The sequence below is a fragment of the Lathamus discolor genome, chromosome 4 (genome assembly GCF_037157495.1).
Source record: "Lathamus discolor isolate bLatDis1 chromosome 4, bLatDis1.hap1, whole genome shotgun sequence".
In the NCBI taxonomy this organism is placed as follows: Eukaryota; Metazoa; Chordata; class Aves; order Psittaciformes; family Psittacidae; genus Lathamus; species Lathamus discolor.
Window position 1 is genome coordinate 114293617 of NC_088887.1, and position 14331 is coordinate 114307947.

Genomic DNA, 14331 nt, shown 5'->3' on the forward strand with positions numbered 1-14331 from the left:
CTCAGAATAAGGTGAGAAAGAGGAAAAAAGCATCATTAAGGTTATCTCAGATCAGCCTCCCAGATTAAAGTCTATGTGAAACAAAAGCATTTCATCATGTAATAAATTAAATAGCAAAAAAGAAATTAACTGATTTTCAAATATTCCGCAAATACCTTATAAAAGCCACATTTTTATTGTAGTGATGTAATTCTGGTTTTGTGACCAATAAACATTAGCTGTACTTGAAATACACAAAGTTGAACACGTAGAACATTGCCTTCTTAAAATATTTAAGACTTATTAAGGTCATACTAATCCTACTCAAGAATTTATATTCACAAGAAGTGTGACCACAAGAAGCCACTCCAATTTCACATTAAAAAAACACAGCAAGTCTTGAAGAGAACCAGTTTGCTACCATGATCTCTATACAAATGTGAAACTAGGTAAGAGTGTGTTTAGTGCTTACATCTTGCAAATGAGATTCTTTCTTCTTTGCTGATAAATTTAAGTGCTTCTCTAGGATGGAATAATATTTCTCACTTTCCTTGTCAAACTTCTTCTTCCCATCCTGAAAAACAAAACATTTCTAAATAAAATATTTGACTAAATATCATAACTAACCTAAATTAAAAGAAAGAATAGGTGCCAAATTATGCCTAATTATAAAACTACTTTTGTTGGTTCCAGTGTTTTTAGGGTTTAATTCTGAAATAGGCCTGAAGATACTAGGAGGACTGACTCAATTATTAAATGCAAGATTAAGCAGTTTCCCATAATCAATACACATAAGGTTTTACGTAGGTGGTATCTTGCTAAGCAGACATTTAATGCAAAATAATCTTCCCCGAGTTTTATAACTGTACCTACCTGCCACACTGTCTTTGCTGAAGAAAAATATTGTGGAAGAGGTAGATGAGTATAACAAATTTGATGATGATATATGCTTACCCTTTGCATTCAAGACTAATATGCTTATTTTCCACCCACACTCTTAAAATATGAGGATGATGGAAAAACACATACATGGTTGCAAAAGGAAATTCGTCCAAAATTTTGTTTCCAATAATGTTTTGATGCGTCTGAATATTTAAGCTTGTTTCATTTAAAAGAGTTATCCTGCCTTTTTCCTTTCCCACTCTTCTTAAGTTTTTCCCATCACAGTCAAGCAATGCTCACATTTCTACCAGACTACTTTAATGCATGATAAATTCAATAGAAGGCTACTGCTATGAGTAAATTAAGAAACACTTGATTTTCCATTAACTAATTTAGAATTTAGAAATTTTTTTCAATCTGTTATTCTGCAATTTAAATCTGAAATATAAGAAAAATGCAGCTTTCTCAAAAGCTTTTCCATCTTTCAAGAAGTGCCAGATTTCAGGAAATAGGAAGAGAAATTAAAGTAAATATCATCAGATTATTATTAATGATAAAAATAGAATTTTAAATTATAAACTTATATGTCCTCCAATTAAGAGTACCTCTCTGTCAATGACTTTTACTATCTTAGGTAAGTCCTAATGATTCTCTGCAATGACTGACAACTTCAATATTTTGAGAAAACAAAACTCAAGATGAACTAGTCCTTACACATGTGCAAAAGCTATTAATAGTGGAAAATCCAACCCCTGGACACAACACAGTAACATCAGGTCATCTTCAGAACTGCAGTGATTCTTTTCCTGACACCTTTGCCCCCAGAAATTGTTATATCCAAAAGCAAAGAGCTAGCCTGCATTGTAGCACCACCCTGTTTTTCTTTGCCATATCATGGGAAAGTGAGGTTAGTCAGAGAATTAAGAAATATGAAGAATTTCATGCCATGAATGAAAACCTAACAACCAGCTGTAACAACAAACCATTTACTGATTAGCTCCTGTGACTAAAGTTCACAATGGTAATCATACTAGATTATAAAACACATCATATACTTTCTATCCTGCAAAAAGTTCAAACATATTTAGTATGAAAAATATGCACAATTTAATGTTCTCATTACCTCAAAATAGAAATCTCTTCAGAAGACATCATAAAGAAAGGAAGACACTTGGCTCAGCAAAAATTAATTAACAAGACAGAAAAATTCCCAATGCTTTTTATATTTAATTGCAGCTATGCAGATTTGAGGAAAAAAGACAAAAACAAAAAAAAAAAACCCAAAACCAAAACAAAATAGAAGCTTGTATTTTGCCTAGCAAGGGAATATAAGCTATATGAGTTATCTTTTAACATCTTTCCCAAACACATTCTTGAAAGAGAGAGAAGGCAGGACTCATCAAATGACTGATCAGCTGAGAAATTAACCTCTGTGGGACTGAAAATGAAATCATAGGTTGGTTCCGCAGCCACAGTTCTATCGGGAAATAATTGAGTGCCAGGTCGTCATGACCAAGCAGAATAACCTCAGTATCTCAACATCTCCTTCAGTCAGACACTGCAGATAAAAAGGTGTAGTTAGGTGCATACTAACTTATCTTCTGCGACAGTGATGTTAAGATGCTGAACTGAAAAAAAACCCCAACCAACTATATTATTTTAAAATCCAAGTGACACTGGCAAAAAAAGCCACCATCTTGAGGAAATCCCCAAGTCCCCTGCGACTCAACTGTAGCAGTGAAAAATGAAAAGAAAATTACCTCCCCACCCCCAGCCTCCATGTAACTTAAAGTTAGGAGAGGATTCTGCCTGATCGCAATATTGACGCGTTTAGTCACAAGCTGTTGGAGTTCAGAAGTGGATACACTGTCCATGAAACCATCTTCTTCAGAAGGTAACTTGCCATAGCCTTCGACAGTGAGGCCTGGGTGCAGATGACACATACTACTGATCTGGGCTTGACAACATGCTGGCCTTTGCTTCCTCAGAGGCTGGACCAAACAAATGAGACGTAAAGCCACAGGCAAAACTCTTGCAGGATTACCTGTGTCACACTGGGAATCACCCAGCCCAGTCAGCACCAATTCCTTCCCTAATAGATTTATGATATGAGCAGTAGGTATTCCTCTTGCCTTGTGAACTATTTGTCTCAGAATCAAGCTGATATACAGGTGCTGGATGATCCAAAGTCTAGTTAGCCACCTGAGATCACTAACTTAGCTTTACTAACAAGAGCTGGAGAAGAGTCTGAAGTTTAAGCTGCTTGGTAAGAGCCAGAGAAAAGGTGTGAAAATGGGACTTGTCTGTCTGAAATAGCTCTTCATCTTGATACAGCACATCAGATGCATGTCAATACCAAGAGGGATCCATCTATACATCTAATGTAGCTCCCAATGCACCAAATCCAGCTGCTTATATTTTGTGCTAACATCTACAACAAAACATATGAATTATGCATCACATTGCCTATTCTCTTCATAGGTATAAAGGAAAACATAGAAAGTATGCTACCTGAAGAGATACAACTCCCCCAAGAGCAAGAAAAAAAATCAAATAACTAATTGTGGTTGCAAGCAATCTTGTATCTCACGTGATGCTTCATAACTATCTCCATGGCACTGTCCATGAGGACACGCAGAATTTGAAGGCTCTCTTGGTCTTCTGCCAGCACTGCCACCCTCCTCCCAGACTGCATCTCTCTGATGTAACAGATCCTCTCAACCACGACCTTCACAGTTTTTATACCAGTAAAGTCAAAGAGAAAACTAACAATTTGGAGCTTCCCCAATACCAGGACAACTTCAGGCCCAGGTGCAGTGCTTCCAGGGGCAGCAGATCCTGTTTTCCAGACTTTAACACAACAGAATTTCTCCCTTCAAAGCTAGAAGTGGACAAAGTAAGAAGAAAAAACTTAAGCAGACTGAAAATAAAGTTTACTTGCCAGTTTTGACTGCATTATTCTCTATGCAGTGACGCTCCTGGGAATACAGCTGCAATGCCAGCAGGCCAGTGTTTCTGGCACTGTCCTGATCACTCAGGCGTATTTCTGGGAAAAGGCTAAAAAATACCGGCCCCAACAGGTGAGTGAGTTCCCTTCACCTGAAAGGTCCTCTGCTATGACAGTAAACCCCACATATTTGTATGTACTGAAGCCTCTGAAAACTGCTACTTCATAAAAAATAAGAAATAAAGATACACTCAGAAGCAGATGATTCATTTTCTGGAAGAGAAGAAACACTTCAGTTTAAGCCAAGATAACTCTCACCTTGCACACTTAGCCAGTGACTCACAGGCATACAGGCACATCCTAAGTGGAATCACAGACTTACCTCATTCTAGCCTCAGCCTTTTCTTCTGCTACACTCAAAACACTCTCTTATACACAGCTGCTGCCCAAACTAGTCATCTGAATCATGGTCCCAGCAGTGTGTGCCCACAGGACTGAGAATTTTCCACATGCCAAGAGCTTTACAAAGAAGATTTCCATGCAAAACTATCTCCCTGCAGCGTAGGAGACAGAGGATTGCTTCTGCCTCTAGATTCCACCTTGGATCAAATCCCATGGAGAAAAGAGATGTGGTTGGCTAACAGAGCTTATGCTGTACTGTTACCAGAACAGCAACCATCAGCCATGACACAAAAACATAAGGTACACGGCCATCAGGAAGATGCTCTCCCTGATCTCTGCGCACTATGTCTCTTCTTCCCTTCAGCCCTCAGCTTCCTTCCTTCCTTCCTGCAAGTAATCCTCATCCTTTCTCTTTGTCCTGGAAACTTATCAGTCATTTCTGTCAAAATATCAGCTAGAAACACATGAAATAATTAAGAGGGTGCAATAAAAACATCTAAACATAGAAAAAAATTTACAAAATACTAATCCTTGATGTATTTTACACTGAGGTATAAGACATGAATACCTTCTGTATACATCAAGCTCTGCAGACTCTAAGCACTATAAATGTCTCTCTATAGTTGAACCGTTCCTCGGTGTGCCAGTTAAAAAATATTTGCAGTTTTAAATACTTCAAATTTCTAACAATCCCATTAGGAAAGCCCTTAACCAAACACTTGGCTTCTAGCATGTAATGGAGTCTTACTAACTTCAGTACTCTCTTGACAGAGTCAAGTCATGTAACACAAGATCCAGGTTTAATTCCTGGCTTTCTTCTCTCTGCTTAATTTTCCTCTATAGCTTTATTTCAAAACTGATCAGAAAATCTCCAAAACCAGAAAATCATCTTTTCAGAAACAAACCTTTCTCAGGATACCACTAATTAAAGTGTGCCAGTTAGAAGTTTAACTCAAAAGATGTTCTCCCATCCCTCTTGCTTTACATCAACAGCTGTGAAAAGATCAGACATCAGTTATTAAAAAGGTGACTCAGTTGGGTCAGGTGACATTTTTCCTATTCAGAAAGATTTTGATTCCATGCTGTAACTAATCGCACGAAATGAATCACTGACATGATTCCTATAAATTTTAACCACAGGCTGTATATTTGGATGTAAAGCAAAAAGGGGTATTATATTTTGAAGCTGACCTCTCTTTTCCAGTGGGATCATCAAGAAATCAGTTTTCTTTTTTTAATGATCTAATTTTGCCACTACTTTGTGTCCAGTATTTTATTTCAAAATTGTTACACGTATCTTCACAATTATCATATAAATTATTCCTCTTTACTTTTCATAAAGAGGATTTGTCATCCTTCTTGTTTCTTTCAATTTTTTTTTCAGTTGAAGTAACTTTTGGTACCATACCTATCTATTAGCATATCTTAATCTTACATCTGTCCCTAAACAAGATAATTTTACTCTTTGTCCCAGAATTCGTATGTAAAGTTTAACACACTAATCCATTAGACAAAAAACCCTGTGCATTTAGTTCAGATTAATTTTCAATAACAATATGCTTGTGCAACCATAAAACAAGCATGTTTTGTAAGAGGTGATCTTAAAAGGATCAAGAAAGGAAATGAAAATAGAAAATATTGCAAAAAAAAAAAAAAAAAAGGAGAAAAAATTCAAGAAGAATCCCTTTCAAGAAGAAAGTTTTCTTACTTAGGAAACAAGTGAACATTGTGAAACATGGCTGTGATATTTTTTTTCCCCCACCCAAAATTAGTACATATTTTTCTCCCCAATTCAAGCTGAGATGCAAAACTGTAGAAACTGGCAGAAAAATGCAACAGTAAGACTTGAATATACATCAAGTTAGGCGCATTTGTCAGTGGAAGAAACTGAAGGCAATGGTGAACTCCACAGAGATCAATAAACCCACATTCCCTTTCTTTCTCTTTGACAACAAGTGCAAAAATGTTGATATAACAACACACTGGAGATGGTCCCCTTCTTGGAATTTTAGGCTTAAAAGATATTTTTCAAAGCTACCTTTTCCATTACCTTCCAAACAAAAATTCAAAATGTATTTTTACAAAGTTACTGGAATTTTGTTTTGAGTTGTAAATTTTGGGACCATCTCTTACAAAGTAGCAGTGTCCTGAAAAGTAGAACTGTAAACTAGAAAATAAACTAAGTCTTATAAATCCTGATTTGAGCTCAGATCCTATGACTTCCTGGAAAATGTGAGGCGTCCCAGTCTCATAACATCTCTTCTGAGGAGAAGAGAAATAAATTCACCTTCCATTTTATTTTGTCTGAGGTTTCGCTTAGAATTCTCATGGAGTTGGTTGGTGTGTTGGGAGAATGGTATTTTTCACTTTGTTCTACTAAAATTGAAATTATCATAGGCATTTGAGACTACACTGCATTCTGACAGATGTTTGGAGGTGGGGGGATTTCTTTTTGGTAGAGAGTTTAATTTGTTATGTGAGAAAACTAGGAAGTTACAGGGCATCATTTACGTATTGCTAGCAAATAACATGGAGTGGAACAAAGTTATTTTGTAGTTTATAAAGACATGATTGCCACTCAATATAAAATAGGGATAATATAGTCATAAATTACGACTTACGTTACTCATAACTGCTAGTGAAAATACTTCTAAATTGAAGCTGAATAAGTCATGTAGAAAATTAAATGTCTCAACAACTATAAACCTATCTTTACTAAAATAGAACAACTATATGCAAACCATGAATATCTAGAAAAAGAGTATGGTGTAAGACAAAAATAATTATAATAAAAAGAACATATTGCAACCATGAAGTATAAGAAGGCAATAAACCAGGAATACAAGAGTGTTTAGCAGCATTAAAGCTATGAAGATAAACATTAAAGACTGTCAGTTTAAAAAGTAACCTCAGTTAAAACAAGGTAAGATATGCATAAAACTAAAACATACTTTAAAAACCCCCAAACTAATTTAAGTTTAGGATTGAATTCACATCTGTGTAAAACACTGAATATACCTTCAAGAGATAATTTACTTTCAAGTTCATAAACTTCTGAAGAAAATTTCCTTCTCCCTCCTTAATGCCTTGACAGATATCAGGTACTTTCAAGTGTGTTTCCTGGAAGAGGAGAATCCTGCAGCTGTTTCCTAATACTTCCCTATGTAATCCCATCACATGTGAGCAGACAGAAGGTACTTACCATTAGAGACTGAAAGAAAAATAAAAAGCCTCACCATTTCTATGAGAGCTAAAATCCTGTTCAAATTAAGAAGTTACTATTAAATGAACAAATGTGTTTGTAGGATGTCATTTGTTTCTTTCCAAACCTTCTCTTTTGAAATGGAAAAACATTACAAGTTTTACAAGTTCCCAGCACTGCTGTGAAAAGACATTCAAGCCTGCCAATACTGGCAGGTCGCAAAGCAGGACACATGAGACTCCCTGCTACTCAGCTGTAGAGTTGTCTGGAGTGTATCTGGCATTTGTCGATTCCAGGAGTAGCTGTTAGATGTCTGGGAATCTGTTAAATCCCTGCCCAAACAGCAGGACTGGTAAGTCTACACACGTAATCTAGTTATTTCGGTTTTAATGTCCACTAAATATGAAGGGATTTTTTCTGGAAAATCTTAGGACTTTAGCATGTTATTGCTTAAACAATCTTAAGCAGCACACTAGAATGGCAGAAACTGACTTTTTAAACTCTTCTCTGAAGCTGGTTTCAGATAGTTTTCTTAAGTTAAAACATCAACAGCAAGAAGGTCTCCTGCTCCTGTACAAAAGCTGTGGCTTTCTTTTTTTAAATCATTTAAGGCTACCTTTCCTCTTTAGGAATTTAGAAAGAAGCTTGAATTAACTTACATCATCAAAAAATCAACTGCAATAAACTGTTCATGTAATAAGCAATAAAGGTATGTTAGAAATCGATAAAGCTATACATGCTGAGTAGAAAGTAAATGACAACAGAAGATACAACCCAATATTAAGTCATTGCTTACATGATAAAAGGAAAGAAGCCAAATCAGATTTGGGGCATACTATTCTTCAAAACAAAAGCCAATCAGCAACAACACATGTTGTGATTTAGAATATTCAAAACGCTGAAGTCACTGAGGTGGCAACACTATTCATGGGAACTCATTAGCATTAATGCTTCCAAAATGAGACTGGAGAGGAGACCTTCTCTACATGAGTAGAAAGTAGTTGCATTGTGGTTTCTTCATTATCTAGTTCCAGAGCTACCTAAAGCTCATTAAGGAAAAATAAAACAAACAAACAAAAAAACCCTATGGCTTTTATTGTTTCTGCTTCATCTCCATACGTACCAAAATCAGTTCATTTCAGATGACAAAGTGGGGCAAGAGGAAAGAAAAGAAGGTTTACAGGAAAAAACAAACATAACACCATTGCATAGGTCTGGTGGGATGTAACTGACTCTTTGAGGCACACAGTGCCACACATGGACTGCGCTAGCAGAAGAAAAGTAACCCTGACAATGGGTCATACTGAAGTGCCCTGGTTCTACACATGCGGAATGGGTAGCTCCAGTTTTTGCCTCACCTTCCACATCAGCTCCTGGACAAAGCAGGGACAAATCTCTCAGCTTCACCCATGTTTAGACAGATTGAAGTTGCTTTTCAAGTTCAGTAGTCATACCAACCTGTTACCCAGTGCTGCACCAGCAGTGAAAAAAGTTTGTTTTTCTTAATTCTCTAGTTCTCATACTAAGGACAGAGAAGATCAACTTGGCTCTACAGTTAGTAATGTAAGTGCACGGAAATGCTCAAGATACAGTTCAGGGATGCTACAGGCACAACAGCTTTGTAGCATATAGCACTTGACAGCAAGGCTTGCTTTCATTCTAACATTCAGAGCAGTGAACTTCTCAACTACAAAAAAACCATCCAATTTTTAAAAACGCATTAGACTTGCCAGCAACTTCCCTTGGTCTCCGCCATTGTCCCTTTCTTGCCCTCACTTCTTCACTTTGTCTGTCTCCTTAAGTGGCCACCACCCATTTCCCCAGCAGCTGCCTTGTTGGCATCCCATTCCCCCCATCAGCAATGGCTTCCTTTCCTCCTCATGTGAGGTAGGTACACTGCTGTTTCAGGCTCTCCATGTCTCCTTTCCTACGTTAATTCCCTCTAATCTAAATAAAGTGTATTTTGGGAATGTCTCACAGTATGACAGTAAAGTACAATGGGTATGAAGAGGCCACTTCATCTGCACAGTTAGCAACTATCTTCTTGGACCTAGATGATCTCTGAAGTCCCTTCCGATCCAAACCACTCTATGATTCTCTGATTCTTTCTTTCGTGCACTTGAAGAAAGTACAAAAAAGCTGCTAAGAACATAATGTCATTCAAATAAAGCAATTCTGACAGACTAGCCTAGAATGTCACATACTCACTGCTTTATTTTAAAAACAGAAGATAAAAATATCTCTTTTCTCAAGTAGTCATTTCTTTTTAAAAACACTCCTTGGGAATCTCTCTCCTGCCTATGCCAACCAATCAGCCAACACTGCATCTTTCAGCATGCCAGCAGCACGTTCCACACAGCACATGGTACCACGCCACCTCACACGTCATCGCAACGGGACCACAACGCTCAGCCAAGGAAGAACTTGAGCCTTGTTATGAGAAAGCTTTTAGATTAACACGCACAACTGGAAGTTTTGCTGTTTACAGTCTGGGTTTAATGTCAGAAGTTATCCTGTTGTGTTTTGAAAGCATCTATTTTCAGAGTCCCTCTTACAACACTGATAAAGGAACACAAACTATCACTTCGGGGTGAAGAGTTATGCCTCACCACTGGTGCAGTTCGGCTTAACCAGACCTCTCAGTTTATTTCTTAGGGAGTGATGATCTCCTCATCCAGACAACCGTCCAAGACCACCCCTTCTTGGCAAGCTCCACAGGAATATATTGTTCTGTGGTGGCTACTGTAGACTGAAAGATCCTGAAATAATGAAGCTGAGTAACTTAGCAGAAAGATGGAGCTTTTGGTAACTCCTGTATTAAACCTTCAAGTAATGATGCCCATCTTTCGTTACAGTACAGAAGTAACACTTTCCAGCTACACTTTGGAATAGAGCTATTTCATCCTCACTTCGTCAAAAGCAAAATTGCTACAACAGTAAGAAAGCGCACACCTGCATATTCTCAGGCCCCTGCAGAACCTGTTGCACAGATAGAACAAAATACTGGATGAAGAGAAACCTGTGGCGATACAGCCAAGTGTCCCAATAGAATGATTTTCTGTCTTGAAAGGAAAATGAAAGTCCACCATATGTGTGGAGTAAAGAACCCATAGACTTAACATCATCTGAGTTAATGACCAAACAGATGTATTTTTATGCTGCTATCTTAAACGCACCACAAAAGTAAGGGAAGCAATGGAGAAAGAGATTATAATTTTCAAGAATGCTGAAGAAAACCCCAACATGTAATAGAATAAGATTAACGAATTAATCTATACCCATCTAAAAAGCCTCTTAAGCTTTGTTTGGCACAGCTGTAGCACTACGTAACACCCATTAGCACAACTCTGAAGTAATCCCTGTAGGGTAAGAGAATGCAGCTGCCTTTCTGAAATCATGATGAATTTGGGTTGATAAAAGATGCCACTTCCTGTATCTCTCTTAAATCCTCCTTGAGATTCTTGAAGTGTCATCAACAACGTCAAGACCTGTTTTTCTGGTGTGGAACATAATCCTCTCCAAGCTGGGGCTGAGAGCAAGGCTAGAAGGACGTAACAGATGAGTTAAGCTACAGTAGACCACCGAGAATGAGAAAAGCCTTTTGCTTTAGTGTAGGGTTTTTTGCATTGTTTTTTCCTTTTAAATATTAAGTATATTTGCGAAATCCTTTGTGCTTTGAAGCACTCAATATGAAGTTCAGTTCCCCTGTGACCTGGAAATAAAGTTTGGAGGTGAATGTCCTTGCCCATACTTTTAATCATGGCTCAGGAGTCCAGCAGGATTCTAGGAGCTGTGAGGGGTCAGCATGCAACCCTTCTGTGGGAAAAAGACCTTAATTTCATTAGAAAATAAAGTGGGTTTTTTGGTATTTTTTCGTTCTTTCATTGTTTTCCAGTAGAAGGCTGGTACCTGCTACCTAAGTGGTTTTTTTTTTGTGTGCGTGTTTTTTTTGTTTGTTTCTTTGTTTTTTTACCAAACGTATTTTTTTTTAAATAAATGGTTCTTTTTGCCAACAAAAATACCCTGCATATTCACTTAAGCAATTCCACTGACTAACACATTTATTCTAAGTTTAATTCTTAAATGGTAAGGCAGAATACAGTAAATTACATTTCCTATTTACTATAGAGGACTAATTTACTCTTAATTTATATCTGCTTTCTTTTGAATGCAAATTTGAATTTCATTAAAGTGCAGAAAAAAATACAGCTTCAGAACTGCTTTTAGTCAGCCAGCCAGTTAATCATACTAATTTTTAAAAAGAAAGAATGCATTTAACAGAATTTATTAAAACAGACTTTCTGCATAATATTAACTGCTTTACTCACACATACCTGCAGTAAATGGATTGAACCAACAGTTTTTAAACACTGTGTCCATAATACTTTGGTGACAAGATTTGAATTTTTGCTCTTTTTTTAAAGGAATACACTAGAAATAAAACAAAATTTTAGGATTGTTCTCTTTGGTTTTTATGGTGGGTTTTTTTTTCCATTAACTTCCAGAAGTTTCTCAGCCTTGAATGAATCAGTCACTGAACTGAAGTAAACTGCAATGAGACAGTATTTTTGCTGCATTTGCAGAATGACAAGAGCTGTCCCAAGTAGATTAGCTGCTTCAAAAAACCTCTGGGTCCAGACACTCAGCCAGAGATATCTCCCAGCTTAATGGATTTGGCTTTCTGCAGAAGAAAGCTTTTTGAATCTTCCCAAATATTTCACACACAGTAGTGTAAAAGAAACAGTGTCTACACATACCATAGCACTATAAATACTTTCTACATTTTTTAAAATACTTTTAATAGAGATTACCAAATTGATGCAGGTCTTTCACAGCTTCCTATTTCCATGAATTTATTTGACTGTCTGTATTTTGAGCAAAAATCAAGATGAAATAAAACCAAACGAACCCAAAAAACCAACCAATTGTAACAATATTTAATCCGAAGAAGTTCCCAAATTTTCAAGTTTTCTTATAATTGTCACAAACAAAATTTACCATTATAAAAAGTCTTTTTTTAAGCTTAGCATCCCAATTTCTCAGTTGTTGCATCTATCAATCCTAGCTTAAATAGGATATCAGATTAGACAAGTTTTCTTATAATTGTCACAAACAAAATTTACCATTATAAAAAGTCTTTTTTTAAGCTTAGCATCCCAATTTCTCAGTTGTTGCATCTATCAATCCTAGCTTAAATAGGATATCAGATTAGACAACATATTTTGCATTATTTCTCAGATAATCATCTAGGACCAAGACCTTGGAATGAAATGTATTTATAAATGTAATTTACAACTCTTTCACATTTCACGAACTTGATCCAAAACTTGAGGATTTATACAACTAAAAGAAAATCTAAAGAAAATTTGTACTTCTCTTCCTACCAGACATAGGTCCCTAAGGGCTTCTAGTATCTAAAGAGATTCCCATTTGAGCTTTTTATCAGTACAGCCTATTACTTGGTTTGCAGCTGTGTCATGACCACCGAGCAGCCTCAGTTCCTCACACTTGGTCATTTCATCTTACACTTTCTCCCCAGTCCTTCAGTCCTCCTCCATCTTGGCAATTCTCCCAACATATGCAATCCCAAGCTGTGTCAGCACCACCAGATGGTTTTTACCTGGTCATTAAGGAAAATAAAACAACAGACCAATCTCTAATTGCCCCTTGGGATCTTCTAATTAGTAACTTCTCCTTAACCAGACAATCTCCCCCATAAACAAAACTCACTGCCCTTTCCCCACTAGGCAGTTCCTTGGGCAAAGGGAGTTTCTTATACTAATCCCTGTCTAAACTAAATTATAATGCCTAACGTAGGGAGCTTTAAAGGCCTTGCTGAAAACAAAACAGATTTGAACTACTGCATTTCCTTGCCTGTAGAATAAGCTTCTTATCAAAAAAGCTATCAGGTAACTCTGGTAGTAAACATTTTTGGGAAACTGTGTTGCACTTTAACTCAAAACATTTGGACCTCATCTATCCTGGCCTCTATTTCGGCTTCCTTCCCCTGGCCTCCTCCCCTCTAAGGTTCAGACTGACATTAAAATATTACAAAACTAGTGGACACAAGTATCAAACCTTGAGTAACAGATGCTGCTTATAATGAAACACCTTCCGCTGTACCTACTAGAGCAAGGTCAGGCATTTTCCTCAGTTAAAGGACAACAAATGCTGTAATTTGGTTAGATACCAAGGAAACCAGTTCAGAAAATGGACATTCCGGCATTTCTAGTGATCCCTATCTAAACCTCAGCTTTGAGAACCTTCTGACAGACTCAAAAAGTCAGGTGATTTTTTCTTGTTTTATGATACTTAGCTTCTGGACAATACAAATAAAACAGAGGGAGCGTGCCAGCTCCTGCCTGCCTACATCATGAAAGTATAGATGTGAACAGAGATGCAGGAAAATTAATCCCAGCAGTGAACATGGATTTGTTTCCCAAGTAGAAAGGAACTCACAGCTTCGAATGAATGAATGAAAGTAAATAATAATAAAAAATAATCCTCCTGGCCAAAATAAATAATTTTAGGAAACAAAACAGATGGAACTGTAAGGAGGAAACAAAACTTGCTTTTTAAGTCTTAAAACCAAAATTGCTTCTGTTGTCTTTGATCTGATTTAAGTTGCACTAAGGGTCAATGAACATTGGAACAAATATTGCTAAATACTGTACTCAATGAATAAAAAGAACACGAAAGTTTGGCCTTTTTGTACATCACACATCACACAGTGATCTCACCAATGTTACCAGCTGGGGACTTGCAGACCACATTGACCAAAAAAGGGAAAATGCTTCATGCCTGAAATCCTTTCCCAGTTACCTCACCCGGCTTTTGCTCGTGTTTCTGCAGTAATTGCAGAGGTCATTTCTTTAAACTCAGATGGAGTAAATCAACAGGCTATCCAATGCAAAGCTGG

The 14331-nt window shown here is 37.0% G+C and overlaps 1 protein-coding gene across 1 annotated transcript in view; it reads right to left on the minus strand.

Moving 5' to 3' along the window:
- ARHGAP42 (Rho GTPase activating protein 42) overlaps positions 1–14331 on the minus strand; it is a 158315-nt gene that overhangs the window by 57430 nt on the left and 86554 nt on the right. Inside the window, exon 5 of the mRNA XM_065678712.1 lies at positions 452–553. Coding sequence (XP_065534784.1) covers positions 452–553 — 102 coding nt within the window. The remainder of the gene's footprint in view (positions 1–451; positions 554–14331) is intronic.